Genomic DNA, 17,588 nt, shown 5'->3' on the forward strand with positions numbered 1-17,588 from the left:
CAGTATGACGGCCGGCCCAAGCCGGAGGCAACACGTCTATGCGTTAAGTGTATCTATAGTGTATATAGATACTGGACTGTATAGGACTGTGAAGCTATGCATCCCCCACCCTGTATCCACCCCCCCCCCCATGCTGCTTTGACACCCGAATTTCCCCAAGGGGATCAATAAAGGATTATCTTATCTTGTGGACTTAATGTCTAAGGAAAAAGGTGTGTCCTGAGGCTAGACCAGGTCCTGAGCTAAGAACCACTGGTTTATATGGTATTTGAATGTGAATTTGTCATCTATCCAGATACCAAGGTACAGTATTTATATTATGCATAACTCTCAATATTTGAACGATGTAGATTGGAAATATGAAATTGGAAATATTGGAAATTGGAAATATTCAACACAAATACAGCTTGGAGAATACAGAATAAAGTATTGTATTATCCGCGTATAGATGTGCATGATAATTAGTTAAAGATGCAATAATATTATTAATATAAATTGTAAAAAGAACTGGACCTAGAATTGAACCTTGTGGGACACCCTTAGTTATTATCAGTAAAGGTAATTCCTGAACCATGCACAAACACTTGAATATTAAAACCACCATTATTTAAAATATGTAAAAGCAAGGCATGATCAACAGAGTCAAATGCCTTGGAGAGGTTCACAAAGATGGTAGCACAGGTATGTGATGTAATTACAGGGGAGGACCTTGAGTATTCAAATGACTTCCTAGGACCCCTCCTATTCATCGTATTCACTTTGCCGCCATCTTTGTTTTCATAGAAAATGTCATACGATTTCCATATATACTTTATATGCAAACTCAACAACAAGCTGTTCTAGTATACAGTCTGGTAATCTGGTACCTCCTCCCCTCTAACCAGAGCCCTCTATGCCTCCTTCATCCTGCCATCTCCTCCTCCTCCTCCTCCTCCTGGCTGGGGTAGGGAGGTGCTATGAGGCCTCTATTGACGAAGAAGACGTCTTTTCTGAAACAGCTTGTCCTGCTTTCCTCTCCTTCAGGTATTACTATCATTGCTGCAACACAGAATAATTACTTTGGTTGAAAAGGACAATTTTGTGAAAGCAAAATGCCATTTTAGACCATCTTCTACGCATGACGCCATCCAGTGGTTTGAGTCCTTTGTTACCATGGCAATCGCAGCCTTTAAGCAAACATTTTAAACACCTCACCTCAAAATGCAGTGAATTATAATTGTGCTCAATGTACTCCAATCACATTTGATTGTTTTATCTGAATGTGTTTTATAGCATTATTGCTGCCATCTTTAGTTACAGACTCCATTCAGAAGGACCACAGGGATCCATCTCCTCATGACATACAGTCTGTTTACTAGAGTCCTCCCTGTTTCTTTTTAGCAACATTGCCTATCCGTCTGGAGTGACTGTGGAACTGCCCTGTCACTGCAAACCACAACAGGTACTACTACTAACAAGTATACTACTAACAATACTACTAATAACAAGTATACTACTTATCATACTAGGTAACACTTTATAATAACACTCAGTTATAAGACCTTTATAAGGTTTTTGTAGATAATGAACTAATCATGAACAAATCATTTATATACATTCGTAAATTATTATTAGATCATTTATAACTATATTTGTATAACATTTACAAATTAGTTCTACATTATTTGTAACTCATTATCAACATTGTTTGTACTTGATTTGTTCATCATTAAATAATGTTGTTTAATGTGTAGTAACACATTTGTAGATGCTTTAAAAAATGGATATGAAAAAACGACTATACTGTACCTCCATTTATTTGTTCATGTTCAACAAATGATTTGTTAAGACATTCATAAAACATCTATAAATCATTTGCAGATGCTATTGTGTGCCCTAGTCTGAAGTGAAGCCCATTCATAATTAACAAATGTCTAATACAGTTAATTATTTGTTTACTTTTTCATCACCTGTTACAAATGTTGTAGACAGCTTTCGGATACACCCTTCTTTGTGACATCAAACAGTGACAGAATTAGGACTATAGATAAATGCAATTTTATTAACATATAAAATACATGTGCATGACATAAAATGTAACTTGGGGGGGCACTAGGACCCAGGAATACCCTGGCCAGGGATTGACAGAGTATGTAGACGGAAGTCTCACGAGAGTGAGACTTGACTTCACGTTTGTTGTCTGTTTGAATGGAAGCACAATATATTAGCACAGCCAAGTTATTCGTGCTGCCCCACGCTTTTATTAAGGTATGAGCAGGCTAAACACTTTTTTATTTTTTTGTATCCTCTTTTTCTCCCATTTTCAATTTTTCTCCCATCCCAATTTCGTATGATCCAATTCAACCCTCCCCTGTCTCGAACGCTGTTTCTTGCCTCCCACAAGCCGGCTGCAATGTGGACTAAGTCATACATAGCACGAGTCCCCTCCAATACTCGAGGTAACAGCAGTCGCATCTTTTCACCTGCGCGGCGCGATCTTTCAGCGTCAGGGGTCTGCGCTTTGGAGGGTGCCGCCCCCATCGCTTCCTGATTCTACTGCACAGGCGCACCAACCGACTTGTAGGAGTTGCTGTCCACAATGCCCGATCCCCACCCATCAGTTTCCCACCCCCTAATACTGCCAATGTGTATTAGTGCGGATGACCAGCTAAACTGAAAGCAATGTGGAGCGCTGGGCTCGAACAGGCGAACCCAGCGTCTCCAGTATTTGTGGTGAGCGCCTTGCCCACTGCACCACGTAGCCGCCCTCTAAACACCTTTTTTGTTGGTAAATCTATTCCATCATTTCCGACCTACAACTCTTGTTGTGTAGACGTACTTGATGTGGTGGGTGCTAACGTTACATTTGAAGTAACGTCACAGTGACCAATCGCAGCCACTCTTATTGTCTGGGACCAAATACGGCCACGCCCCATTCCCAGCAAAAAGTGGGAATCTCTAGAATGGGTTTCGGGCGACGCTGTATACGGAAGTGGCTCTCAAGGTGACGATTAGACAACACTTTCTGTTGTCAGTAGATGGCAGCATTGGTTTAAAATTAAAAGGTGAAAATGTTGAAAACTACATGAATACATTTCCCAAGAGCGTTAGCACAGGTCACATGTCACTGGGATGTGTCTATTCTTCGACGTGATCTAAACAGCGGTATGCGACCGCAGTATAGCGACCGCGAATGGTAAACTAATTATCTTAACAAAAGTGCGCTGGTAGCGTTACATATGTTGTCTAAACGGGGACATATGGTACAATTTAAGATTTTAATGATAATCGGCATATAAAGGACAACACAAAGCATCGTTAATTTGTAAGAAACCTCAATGAAAACGGTAATATTCGTTATTGTTATGAAAATGTGCTAGAATCCTATAAAAATGTGGACGCATTTGGTCTACGTTCCGTTATGCAGTGTTGGGCAAGTTACTTTTAAAAAGTAACTAGTTACAGTTACTAGTTACTTCTTCCAAAAACTAAATTACTTACTCAGTTACAAATTATAAAAGTAACTATTGCGTTACTTTCAAGTACTTTTTTTTACCTAAACAACATACACAAATCTAAACTATTTTAATGTTGCTGTGGGACAAAGTGAGACGCCTCCAATCAAATGCCATGTATGTAGATATTATAATTACTATGTTTATATAGTGGATCATACAAATACAAACACAATAGATGTTTTGGAACTTTTGTATTGCCCCTCAACAGGCCACAACTGGGCAACATTAAATTATGCTTGTTAAGCACTATACCAAAAATAAATAACAAATATATACTGATTGATTGAACATTTTAATTAACAGATTGCAGAAAGGGTACAGTACAGTACAGCTCAATACACACAATTGTTAAGGGGATGCAGACCAGAGAAAGACTTTTGTCTTGTTTACATCAGGGTCCCCCATTTTCAATTCATGACATTTATGACATACACAACATACAGATATAAGAATCTAATCTAATCATCTAAACAAATCTAATCATGACATTTAAGACATGCACCAGAAGACTGTGCTATTAAACCAGGAAGTGCAACACTATGTCAGCAGAGTAGAGCCTCCACTACTGCAGTGCAACACACAACTAACACAAGAGTGAACAAAAAACGCTCATGGACCAGTCATTGACTGCTTGCTTGTGTTGTTCGTTTGATTCGTTTTGGATTATTTGACCGCCAAACAAACTATCAAAACGTACACGGACCGCGGTCTCACGCTGACTGAGTCGCTTGTGCTGTGGCTGACTCGCTGTGTGTCAGACTCTGGAGGCACCCGCCCACCTCTACCTTTGATTGGCTTACCATGACACACTCAACCTCAGCCAATCGCGCGCTGAGGTTGGCTGAGAAGGACAGAATGCCTCTCGGCGCAGAGATCTTTCTGATGAAAAAAAAAGCTTCAATCATAGACAGTAACGCGCCGCATTTTTTGGCAGTAACGGTAACAGCGTTATTAAGATTGCAAGAGTAATCCGTTAGATTACTCGTTACTGAAAAAACTAACGCCGTTAGTAACGCCGTTCTTTATAACGCTGTTACTCCCATCACTGCTAATGTGTGCTCAGTATATTGCGATATGTGATGATGACACGACACACAAGGGTTTGGTTTGGTTTGGTTTTATTTTTGACACAAAACATATACAGATTTTATTCCATTTACACTTTTGTCAAGGATAGGAACGAAAAGGCGCAGTGCCTTATTTCCATCGTTGTCCTTGGATGTCAAGGATGCTAGAAACAGACACATACAACTCATTACAGAATTAATCACAATTATTATCTTTGCATAGTAATAATGGCACAACCCTAAATTATACAAACAAAGCACATTTGGTGTTACAATGTTCCTCTATGCCGAAAGTCTGTGTTTCAAGAAGCACCCTCAGGGGAGGGAATTTGGGGGTTGGGAGGGAGGGCGGAGAGTGGGGGGTGGGAGTTGGTTAAGGATAGGGTAGTTGGCTTAGGATTTGGGCGAATGAGACAGTCGAGGGTCCCTCCCCTCCATTCCGTGCACGTCGCCAGGCGTGCTCGTGGGGGGGAGGTTTGGGTGAGGATCGGGGGGGGGGAGGGGGGGGGGAGGGGGGGGGGGAGGGGGGGGGGGGCCTGCCATCCATCTTATCTTCAGACAGTTTGATTCTGTCCCGTCCTTGGTTGCGATGAGTACGGACGTCATAAACCAGGTCTTATCTTAACTTCTTCTCCAGCGCGGCCTCTTTCATTGACCTCGAACATTCTTTCGTTTCTTCCACAGACTTGAGTTTAGAGTGTGGCGGGGGGGGGGGGGGGGGTGTTGCATCAGGCTACAATGATTCCTGAATAGCATCAATTTACTCCAGATCAGTCTTCTTTGTCGCGGTCCTAATGTCCTGCGCGACCCCCAACATGATTTGACCTCTTAATTGTTCGTCCGCTGTGTGTTGTGCAAGCCTCTTTGCAAGTTCAATGTGGGCGTTTTCCAATCTTGCCACTACCTGATGGCAGCAAATCCAAATTGCGATCGCTCCCCAACCGAACAGGAAGATGACGAGGATATACAAATCCTCAACATCTTCAATCTCAATAGAATATAGGCATATTGATCGCCAATTATTCCAACTGTCAATTGCAAACCCCGCCTGGAATGTCCCTATCGGACATAGCGGTTCAGTCGCACTTTGTTTTCTTGAAGAGAAAATTCGATCCACTGCTGCAAAACCCCAGCTTACTAGTTGATCCATTGATTGATTGAGTAGGGAGTCAGGTATATTGAAGAAAAGTAGAATGTCCACACCGTCAAGGAGGCAGTTGTAAGTAGAGATCCACACCGTTATTAATTGCAGTTTAGAATCCACACCGTTAGAGAGAGGCAGATGGCAGAGCTGGTGTACGGAGACGAAAACGGCTGCAGGGAGGAGGGTAGAGGGAGGCCTTGGAGGGCAGGGAGGAGAGATAATAAATGCGACTGCTCTCTGGGAAGGTTAGAAGGGCGTGATAATTATTTGTATTTTCAGGCTGTATAAGCGCAGATACAGCCTAAAAATACAAATAATTATTACCCTTGTGTCATCATCACATATCGCAATATACTGAGCACACATTAGGAACAAACAGTTTAGTTCATTGATCTAGTAAAATTTGATGTCAAATGTCTGATATCTTATATCTGTGCTCGTGCAGGCTGCACCCTCTCTGTCTGTGTCTCTCTCTAGCTTGAGTGACCTGCTGACCTCGTGGCCGTGGCTCTAGGATCCTTTCCCACACAACAACACACACCCATCTCCACCGTCGCTCTCACACACACTTACACACATACATACACACAGATACACACATAGATTTATGATCTCAAACTCTCGATGGCTCGGCTCCAACTGTCATGAGAACTGTCATGAATATCACAAACCATCAGATGGATGTTTAAAAGTAAGGGCCTGGACTCTTCAGGACCCGGTGACCCTTGAACAGTGCTGGGGTCAGACCGGTAAACTAGTTAACCATGCCGCTGAGATGGCCCTACTCACCGCGTCTCAGAAAACACACATTAACTCTTGCACATAGACAAGCACACACACAGACAAGCACACACACACACCACACACACACACATACATACACACACAGATACATACACACACACACACCCCTCCCCTCCTCCTCTGTCCAAGAGGGTATATAACGCTGTCATGTCATGTATTCATTCTTCTGGTGCGAGAGGATGAGCCCGTGCGGGCTGCAGGAGAGTTCTCTTCTCTGTGTGATCCAATAAAGACTCCGTTTGAAATAGTACTTTGTCGTTCTGTGAATCTTTGGTCAGCTGGTCCATAACTATATCAATTCAAGGACTTGAACGAGGTTCCAGTGAGAATTAATGTGGGCCAGCTGCAACCAAGACGGAATGAGGAATGGAGACACGGAGGAGAAGACGGTGCAGAAGATCCAGACATTCACTACCAGCTGTCTGCAGCGCGTCTGAATCAGGGGAGAGATGCAGCGGCAGCCCCTCAGATGTCCGTGACGAGACCACCAGACGACCCTCGACCAGGAGACAGGCAGGAGGAGACGAAGGACAGGCCAGGATGAAGAGAGGCAGACTGGAGGAGATTGCAGCTGAGCAGCAGAGGCCAGGCACCGCAGCCAGGCACCGCAGATCATCGAAGACAAGAGGGAAGGAACAGCAGCAGGAGAGACACTGAGGCAGAGCTGAGGAGACGGTGGGCCAGCTGGCGAGAGGTGGAGGGGACAGCCCAGAGACACTGAGGAGGCGGCAGACCAGAGGAGACACTTTTGTCTAGGGGACCGCACCCTGGAAGGGGGACCAGCTCAGGAAGGGGCCCTTGCCCTCTAGAAGACGGGACCGACCCAAGGTGGGCGGTGTACTGTAACAGAGGGAAGGTAGCGCCCTGATGGACGTTGCGTGTGCCTGAGTAAGGGGGGGGTCCAACAGGTACGTGTATTGTCTGAAAAAGTTGCAAATTCTGTGTCTCTCTTTCTTCTCTCTCTCTCTCCCGCTCCCCCCCCTCCCTCTATCTCTCTCTCTCTCCTCTCTTGGCGTTGTTCATCCCGTCTGGTATTAGGTGGGATGTGTGTAATGGATGACAATCGACGGGTACAGTTCCATCAATGAACTGTTGTGTTGACGTATTGATTTAACGTCAAAAGGGGGATTGATAGTTTAGTTCATTGATCTAGTAAAATTTGATGTCAAACAGACAAGCACACACACACACCACACACACACACATACATACACACACAGATACATACACACACACACCCCTCCCCTCCTCTGTCCAAGAGGGTATATAACGCTGTCATGTCATGTATTCATTCTTCTGGTGCGAGAGGATGAGCCCGTGCGGGCTGCAGGAGAGTTCTCTTCTCTGTGTGATCCAATAAAGACTCCATTTGAAATACAGTAGTACTTTGTCGTTCTGTGAATCTTTGGTCAGCTGGTCCATAACTATATCAATTCAAGGACTTACGAGGGAGAGGAAATCCCTAACAACATTTTCAAATGTAAAGTTAGCGCCCACCACATCAAGTACGTCTACACAGCAAGAGTTGTAGGTCGGAAATGATGGAATAGATTTACCAACAAAAAAGGTGTTTAGCCTGCTCATACCTTAATAAAAGCATGGGGCAGCACGAATAACTTGGCTCTGCTAATATATCGTGCTTCCATTCAAACAGACGGCAACACACATGAAGTCAAGTCTCACTTGCGTGAGACTTCTGTCTACATACTCTGTCAATACCTGGCCAGGGTACTCCTGGGTCCTAGTGCCCCCCCAAGTTACACTATATGTCATGCACATGTATTTTATATATTAATAAAATTGCATTTATCTATAGTCCTAATTCTGTCACTGTTTGATGTCACAAAGAAGGGTGTATCCGAAAGCTGTCTACAACATTTGTAACAGGTGATGAAAAAGTAAACAAATAATGAACTGTATTAGACATTTGTTAATGATGAATAGGCTTCACTTCAGATTAAGGCACACAATAGCATCTGCAAATGATTTATAGATGTTTTATGAATGTCTTAACAAATCATTTGTTGAACATGAACAAATAAATGGAGGTACAGTATTTATTTTTTCATATCCATTTTTCAAAGTGGCCAATGGTGTCAACTGTGGTTGTACTGGGCAGCTCCCAGGTGTGAATGGAACTGTGTGAATGTGAAGCAGGGCATTCCTGAAAAAGAGCATCTGTGCTCAGCGAACCTACCCTGGGTAAATAAAGGTTACATTTTTTTAAAAATTTTTTTAAATAAAGCATCTACAAATGTGTTACTACACATTAAACAACATTATTTAATGATGAACAAATCAAGTACAAACAATGTTGATAATGAGTTATAAATAATGTAGAACTGATTTGTAAATGTTATACAAATATAGTTATAAATTATTTAATAATAATTTACAAATGTATATCAATGATTTGTTCATGATTAGTTCATTATCTACACATACCTTATAAAGGTCTTATAACTGAGTGTTATTATGAAGTGTTACCACTATTACTAACACTACTGGTACTGGTACTATTACTACTACTACTACTACTACTACTACTACTACTACTACTACTACTACTACTACTACTACTACTACTACTACTACTACTACTAACAATACTACTACTAACACTACTGGTACTGGTACTATTACTACTATTACTACTACTACTACTACTACTACTACTACTACTACTACTACTACTACTACTACTACTACTACTACTACTACTACTACTACTAACAATACTACTACTAACACTACTGGTACTGGTACTATTACTACTACTACACAATACATTTCGCAGAGTAAGTTTTACTCAAACTGAGTACATTTTACTCAGTTTGTGTAAAATGTACTCAGTTTGAGTCAAATGTACTCAGTTTGAGTAAAATTGACTCTGTGTACTAACGATACTACTACTGCTACTACTACAACAATACTACTAACACTACTGGTACTTGTACTATTACTACTACTACTACTACTACCTTTTTTTTATTTATTTTTTTACATTTATTTTTTACTTCACTTTCCATCACAGACCTAAAATCTAGTTTTGCTTACATGCTTATATATTTCACATTAGACACGTTTGTAGAATAGTGTTCCGGGCTCTGCGGCTCTGCAGATATACTATTGGTTTCATTCAATGACCCGTTTACTTTTGTGCAAAGCATTGTGGGAGGACTAACACTAGGGGGAGCTGGTTGGCGTCGGTCTGGTAGTCGGTAGAGAGATGTGAAGAAGACCGGTATTATCCACGAGGGGAGGGGGTACAGGTACGTGGTCTATTCGGCGCTATCCACGGGAGCGAGTGGATGTCTTGGCCAAGAGCATCCTACTTTTGAAAACCAAATGTCGTAAGCTTATCAATACCAAGTATAGTGATTAGGTTATGCCAAGACGGAGAGGACGTTTGGCAGATGGACTGAAGATGAAAGTTGTTGCGTGTTAGAACGTTCAGTCAGGCTAGCCATGTCGGCTAGTAGCTTAGCTAAAGGCAGGGACAGCTAACTAGCGTTAGCTAACCTAGCTGGCTAGCGTTAGCTACGTTATCGAGTGCTAACGTGTGGCAGATAAACTAGGAACAGACTCCCAAGTTCATCCCAACGGGGGGACAATATCATGGGACTGGTGAACTTTGTCATCTCCACGGTCGTCTCATTCCTCTTGGACCTGATTCTGTGTTAGGGTGAGTTTTTAATGCAATCTATTCTGTTCCCGCCATGGATCTCTCTCTCTCTCTCTCTCTCTTGCACGCTCTCTCTCTCGCGCTCTCTCTCTCTTGCCTCTCTCTCGCTCTCTCACGCTCTATCTCTCTCTCGCTCTCTCTGTCTCTCTCTGTCTCTCTCTCTCTCTCTCACTTGGTGTGTTGCATCGTGCAGTTTGTGACGTGTGTACTAAGCTTATAGAGTTCGATTCAAACCTGGCTTTAAGCTTGTTTATCAGGTTCCAGGGGTGTTTTATGCATTTTCCCTGTTACTGCCAGGTGTACGACTGTACAGGTGCATTGCCACTAAGCCTCGGGCAGCGCTATTATTTAAGTATACGTTGACTGTATGCCCAGCCTCGGGCAGCGCTATTATTTAAGAATATGTTGACTGTATACCAAAAATTTAAAATAAAAAATATTTATTAAAAAAAATAAAAAAAAAATATTATATTAAAACATTTTGATTTCTTCTTTTTTTACCTTTAGGGGGGGCCTCGCGTTTAAATCTCGCACAGGGCCTCGCATTTCTCCCAGACGGCACTGGGTACTAGTACTATTACTACTATTACTACTACTACTACTACTAACAATACTACTACTAACACTACTGGTACTATTACTACTACTACTACTATTACTACTACTACTAACACTACTGGTACTGGTACTATTACTACTACTACTACTACTACTACTACTACTACTACTACTACTACTAACAACACTACTGGTATAATATTACTGTTAATATATTATTGTTCATCAAATAGTATTGAGCTTGATTGAGTGTTACACTCTGAGTGTATAGACATATTAGCAGGATAGGTAGTGGTATAAGTATAGGTGCATATTAGTAGGGTACTATAATAATAGTAATAGTAAACAGATAGTAAGAGGGATATATATTTTTTCCAGATATTATTTGAAGAGGTCTGTTTTTAGTTGATGTGTTTAGTTGGTGTAATATTGCAGTATGATGACTCTAAATTAGGCTTAAATAAAGGTTTGAAAATTTAAAACTACTACTAACACGACTGGTACTACTACTACTACTACTACTACTACTACTACTACTACTACTACTACTATTATTACTACTACTACCAATAGTAACACTACTAGTACTACTACTAGTAACACTACTGGTGGTACTACTACTACTACTATTATTACTACTACTACTATTACTACTACTACTACTACTGCTGCTACTATTACTACTACTACTACTACTACTACTACTACTACTACTACTACTACTACTACTACTACTAGTAACACTACTGGTACTACTACTACTACTCCTACTACTACTGCTACTACTACTACTACTACTACTACTACTACTACTACTACTACTACTACTATTACTAGTACTAACTACTACTACTACTACTAACTACTCCTACTAACACCACCACCACCACCACCACTACTACTAACACTACAACTACTACTACCAGGGCCGGACTGGGGAAATAATTCAGGCCAGGAAATATAGTGTGAAATATAGCCCCAGTCTGGGGGTCCCCCGCCAGGAACATTTGAGTTACAAAGACTTAATTTATTGCATTCTGATGCAGGAATTTTTGTATTTGTATCCTTTAAATGCCAGTGTTTGTGATGGCATCACAAATTATTGTTAAAAAAAACACAAAACATTTAAAATATTTTCAATATATCAAATGCAAAGTGGATTTTTCTGGGGGGGATTATTACAGGCTAGCATATGTCAATGATTAGCAACAACACTGATTTCGATGGATTTGTAGTTTTTTTGTAATGGTCCCACCTCCACCAATCACATGCAGCTCCCTTTGTGTGTGTGAGAGAGACACATATCCATTTGTTAAAGATTATTGTCCGCCATCTTGTTTTTTCCTAAAAATCCGCACGGCGGAGTGATTGTAATTCGGTTGTGGGCGGGTCCTGGGACCAGGAGCGTGGAATTGTGAAGAATACATACGTGTAAATTGACTGTTTCAGCCAATCAGAATCGAGAAATTTGCATGCCGTTGTATAATACTGATTACAGCCAGACCACTGAGGCGTTCTTGAGCCATGGTTGACCTCAGGTATGTTTTCAAGAGTTTTAATTTGGAAAAACTCCTCTCGGCTGAAGCTACTGTTACTGGTAGCGTTGCACTGATCCGCAGAGCAATACACAAGTTGGGATATATTTCTGTGAGCTGCTTTGTGTGTATGAATTTCAACAACTCAAGAGTTGTCATGCTCTTTGATGGCAAGTCAGGTACATTTTCCAACTCCTGAGCCAGCTCCTTCCCATCCAAATCAGATTGCCCTCCATGGTTTATGGTGTGTACAAGTGCCTCTGCTTGCTTCATCAGCTCTTGGTGTGGCAGGTCTTGGAAGTTGTACAAAATTGCATACCTTTCACCTTGGCATGTTTCTCTTCTTCTTTTCTTCTCTTTTTATACTGCTCCCCGGATGGCTTTTGTCTCTTCATAGTTCTCTAACATTAGTCTTTCTTTCCTCGATGCTCAATTCTTTTTTCCACTTTTTTATCCACTTTTTCTCCTAATTTTTTTATTTTTCTCCCATCCCAATTTAGCCGTGCCAATTCTCCCCTCCCCTGTCTTGAACGTTGCTCGCATGTTCCCCCCACTGGCCGATTTTAGGGAGGATAGAAGCCTGTCACATGTCCCCTCCGATACATGTGCAGGCATCCAGTCGCATCTTTTCACCTGCCAGCGCAGACTCTCATTTTGGCGAGGAGTAACGTGTGGGAGGCGCACACTGCCCCCGCCATTTTCCTGTCTCTGCTGTACAGGCGCCCCAACCGACCTGTAGGAGTCGCTGTTTACAACGTCCAGATTACCACCCATCGACTACCCACCTGCTAACTCTGCCAATTGAGTTAGTATGACAGCCGGCCCAAGCCGGAGGCAACGCTGACAGCCGGATTCGAACCCGGTGTATCTTGCGTTGGTGACGAGCGCAATGTCCGCTGCGCCACCCAGCCGCCCTCAACGCTCAATTCTATAAACACTTGACCGATACCCATCAATGCACAGCGCTCTAGCATGTTCTGACTGTGAACACCTAAAGCTGAGGCTCAGACCGACCTACCGTTTTAGATTTTTGGCTCAATTTCCCTTATGTTAGAATTTTTTTTTTATGTAAAAATAATGGTAGCAGATATAGAGGGGGGCGCCAAAACTGGGGCAAGCAAAACAAAACAACAAAACTAGGCAACCGCCTATATCGCCTGTAGGAAGCTCCGCCCCCGGCGACGTGTCTGTAAGTGTCTGTGAAGCTAGGCTTCATTCCAGTGTTGAGGCTTAATATAATAATAACTTTATTTGTATAGCACCTTTCATACAGGGGATTGCAGTTCAAAGTGCTTCACATCAGTAAGAAATAAGACATAAAATCAGTGTAAAACAAGCAGCAAAGCAAAGCATAAAGTGGGATAAAATAATGCAGATATATTAATCAAATCATATCAGAACCTCACGTTCCAATAGGCTTCTTGAATTTCTGTAATCTGTTACAATTAAGCATTACATCACGTGCAGGAGTGTGTTATACGAATTAGATCATGCCTAGGGGTGGTTGTTAGGCCCGAGGTGCAGCCGAGGGTCGTTAGACCCCCTAGGCATGATCTAATTCGTATAACACACGACTTCAAGTGATGTAATGTCTTTTATACAATGGCCGAATTCACCCAACCTTATTGTTATAGAATAAACACACAGTAATTGAAGCATAATGGAGATTTATTCACAAAACCATCCGCAGAAAAAGTAGGTAAAAAATAAATAAAAAAAGTTGCCTCCGTGTCTAGAAGCAGAGGGAGGTTGCTTCAAAGCATGCCATCTAACAATAAACTTCATATAAATCCCACAATGTATTATTGTTTTGACAATGGGTCATGACAAACCAATTACATAATCCAACATTGCGTAACCAACTAACATATTCCAGTTGACTGTATATTTTTATTATTATTCGTTATGAATATATCCATACTTCCATTGTGTCTGGGACATCCAGTGAAATCGCTTCGTGCGACAGTGTCCTTTTGCAGCAGAGGGAGGTTGCTACAAAGCATGCCATCTAACAACAAACTTCATATAAAATGACTCTGCTATAGAGCCACACTCCATTATGCACAAGTTTACAGACATACATGACATACAGATAGACAGTACTGCTACATCTATACATCTATGACATACCAGATTTACAAATACAGTAGGCCTACTGTTTTTGTAGGGTGACTATGGTTTATTTACATTGAGGTTCTGGGGTCACGTGGAGTGTGTTATACGAAATAACAACCGGTAACTTCACTGTGCTTCTTAAACAATGATTGGTGTAAATCGTGTCGGTGCCCGCGGCTTTACATATTTGGGGTAACATCATACATGTACATAGATCAAAATGTACAATGATTAGTTCGTTTTCGTCACTGTCAGCATGTCTTTTTTCCTTCTCCGGCTTCTCCTGCTGTATAAGTTTACAGACTTATATTATTCAATGAGACTGCCAGCCAGCTTTTGCGCGACGGAGAAATACAATTTCAATTGTGACGTGAGAAGATCATCTCCCGATTCAGATACAATTTAACACACACGGTTCCAAAGATATGAATGTTTTGCTGTAAATGTTCACCCCGCAATGGATTTAGGTGCGTCTCATCTCTCCTCTCTCATGTTGTCTGTGCTTCTCTCCTCTCCGACACCGACTCAGAGAGAACTCAGCCAGTGGCCACTCCCCTCAGAACCTCCCCCCGCGATTTATATTTTGGTTTACAATGGGTCATGACAAACCAATATCCAACATTGTGTAGACAACTAACATATTCCAGGTGACTATCTTTTTTGAATGAGAAATTTGCATACCATTGTATAAAACATGATAAAGGTTATATGCACCCGGCGGATAGTGGGGCGTGAAGATAAAAGTAAAAATAAGTTAAATAATAGCAAGGATAAAATGAGCAGACATATAAAATCACAGTTTTTCACATTAGGATCTAACATCCCAACAGGCCACCTGGTTTATGGTTTGATTCAGTTTTAGTAGAATGTAAAAGACATGAATGATGACATGACCACATAAAGTGCAGACATACTATAAAATCACAGTTTCTTTACAGTGCAATGAAATAGTTCTGGATTACGGTTACTGTACAGTTCAAAGTCCTCTTTACCTTCTGTTTGGTATCCACAGTTTAAAACCTGACAGGCGATATGATGACAGTTTTATGTGATGGGAGGTGGGAGTATGTTTATTCTCTAGTGGTTATATCAAAACATATAGAATAGAACAGAAGAGTATTGTTGTGTATGTTCTATGTTAAAGGTGCATTCCGTAGTGTGGTTCTATCAGAAAGGAGACAGCCCTGAGGAGACCAGAGCGCTGACTGATCACCATGGCAACAATCTCACAGACTCTCGTCAGGAGGTAACAACACCTCTTGTACTATAAATACTCCTAGTATTATTACAACTATACTTGTAGTACTTGATATATCTATCTAATCTATCTCTCTCTCTCTCTCTCTCTCTCTCTCTCTCTCTCTCTCTCTTTCTCTCTCTCTCTCTCTCTCTCTCTCAGGTCGGTTACAGTGGGGACCTGCGCACTCGTTTTGCCATCCGTCTGTTCAGTCTAGTGATATTTAGGGCGAGGAAAGAAGACTCCGGCCTCTACCTCTGTGGCTCCTCCCACAAGGACTTCTTCTATGGTTACGACTTGGATATCCAGGAAGTGGGAGCCGTGTCATTCTCCCGGGTAGATATGTGTTGTGTGGTGCCAGTCATCATTCTGGGGTAAACATCTGAACCCTAACGTGATAAACTAACAATATCTCAAGTTAATTTACATTTCAACACAGTAAAGTTAATCTGTCATCATAGGTACAATCAACTCATATAAATATAAATCATATAAATCTATTTCCAAAGCATATCCTTTCAGTTTGTGAGCTTTATATGACATAGTACTCTACTGCTCTCCTGCTCTCATTCTCTCATTCTCTCATTCTCTCATTCTCTCCTGCTCTCATTCTCTCATTCTCTCATTCTCTCATTCTCTCCTGCTCTCATTCTCTCATTCTCTCATTCTCTCATTCTCTCATTCCCTCATTCTCTCATTCTCTCATTCTCTCCTGCACTCATTCTCTCATTCTCTCCTGCTCTCATTCTCTCATACTCTCATTCTCTCCTGCTCGCATTCTCTCATTCTCTCCTGCTCTCATTCTCTCATTCTCTCCTGCTCGCATACTTAAGTCCTTTGCTAACCAGCTAGCGCCTGTGTTCACCACCATATTTAATCGATCCCTGGCGGAGTCAGTGGTCCCTGTCTGCTTCAAGATGTCTACCATTATCCCGGTACCAAAGAAACCCTCCCCAACAGGTCTCAATGACTACAGACCGGTGGCACTCACCTCTGTGGCCATGAAATGTTTTGAGAGGCTGGTCAAGGATCACATTTGTGCCTCCCTCCCCTGTGATATGGACCCTATGCAATTTGCATACAGGCCAAACAGGTCCACTGATGATGCGGTCTCCCAAGTACTGCACAGCACCCTCTCTCACCTAGACCGCCAGAAGGGGGGCTATGTGAGACTGTTGTTCATTGACTACAGCTCAGCGTTCAACACCATAGTCCCCACCAGACTGGTGGACAAGCTGATTGAGCTGGGTCTGAGCTCCGCTCTGAGCGCCTGGATACTGGACTTTCTGAGTGAAAGGCCCCAGGCGGTCAGTTTGGGGGGTCAGACCTCCAACACCATCACCCTGAGCATCGGGTCCCCCCAGGGCTGTGTTCTGAGCCCCCTGTTGTACTCACTATACACACATGACTGTGTGGCCAAGTTCAGCTCCAACTCCATAGTGAAGTTTGCGGACGACACAGTGGTGGTGGGGCTGATCTCGGACAACGACGAGAAGGCCTACCGGGAGGAGGTTGAGGTACTGGAACGCTGGTGCCAGGACAACAGCCTGCTCCTGAACATTGGTAAAACCAAGGAGCTGATCGTGGATTTTAGGAGAGGACAGCAGGAGACACACACACCACTGAGGATAAACGGGGCTACCGTGGACAGGGTGAGCAGCTTCAAGTACCTGGGGGTCCACATCTCAGAGGATCTGACATGGACAACACACATAGACACAGTCGTAAAAAAGGCGAAGCAGCGCCTCTACCACCTGAGACAGTTAAGGAAGTTCAGAGTATCTGGGAAGATACTCCAGTCCTTCTACTCCGGAGCTGTAGAGAGCATCTTGACTGGAAACATCACTGCCTGGTATGGAAACAGCACGGCACAGGACAAGAAGGCCCTACAGAGAGTGGTGCGCTCAGCCGAGCGTACCACGGGTATTGCACTACCACCCCTGCAG

The 17,588-nt window shown here is 42.4% G+C and overlaps 1 protein-coding gene across 1 annotated transcript in view; it reads left to right on the forward strand.

The window, feature by feature from the left end:
- Positions 1-892: 892 nt before the first annotated feature.
- LOC311239269 (Ig-like V-type domain-containing protein FAM187A) overlaps positions 893-17,588 on the forward strand; it is a gene marked incomplete at both ends in the record, with an annotated part of 23,621 nt that continues 6,925 nt past the window's right edge. Inside the window, 4 exons of the mRNA XM_084327574.1 lie at positions 893-1,023; positions 1,381-1,441; positions 15,550-15,651; positions 15,805-15,978. Coding sequence (XP_084183700.1) covers positions 893-1,023; positions 1,381-1,441; positions 15,550-15,651; positions 15,805-15,978 — 468 coding nt within the window. The remainder of the gene's footprint in view (positions 1,024-1,380; positions 1,442-15,549; positions 15,652-15,804; positions 15,979-17,588) is intronic.

This window comes from Notolepis coatsorum (genome assembly GCF_963971535.1).
Source record: "Notolepis coatsorum genome assembly, chromosome: 13".
Classification (NCBI taxonomy): domain Eukaryota; kingdom Metazoa; phylum Chordata; class Actinopteri; order Aulopiformes; family Paralepididae; genus Notolepis; species Notolepis coatsorum.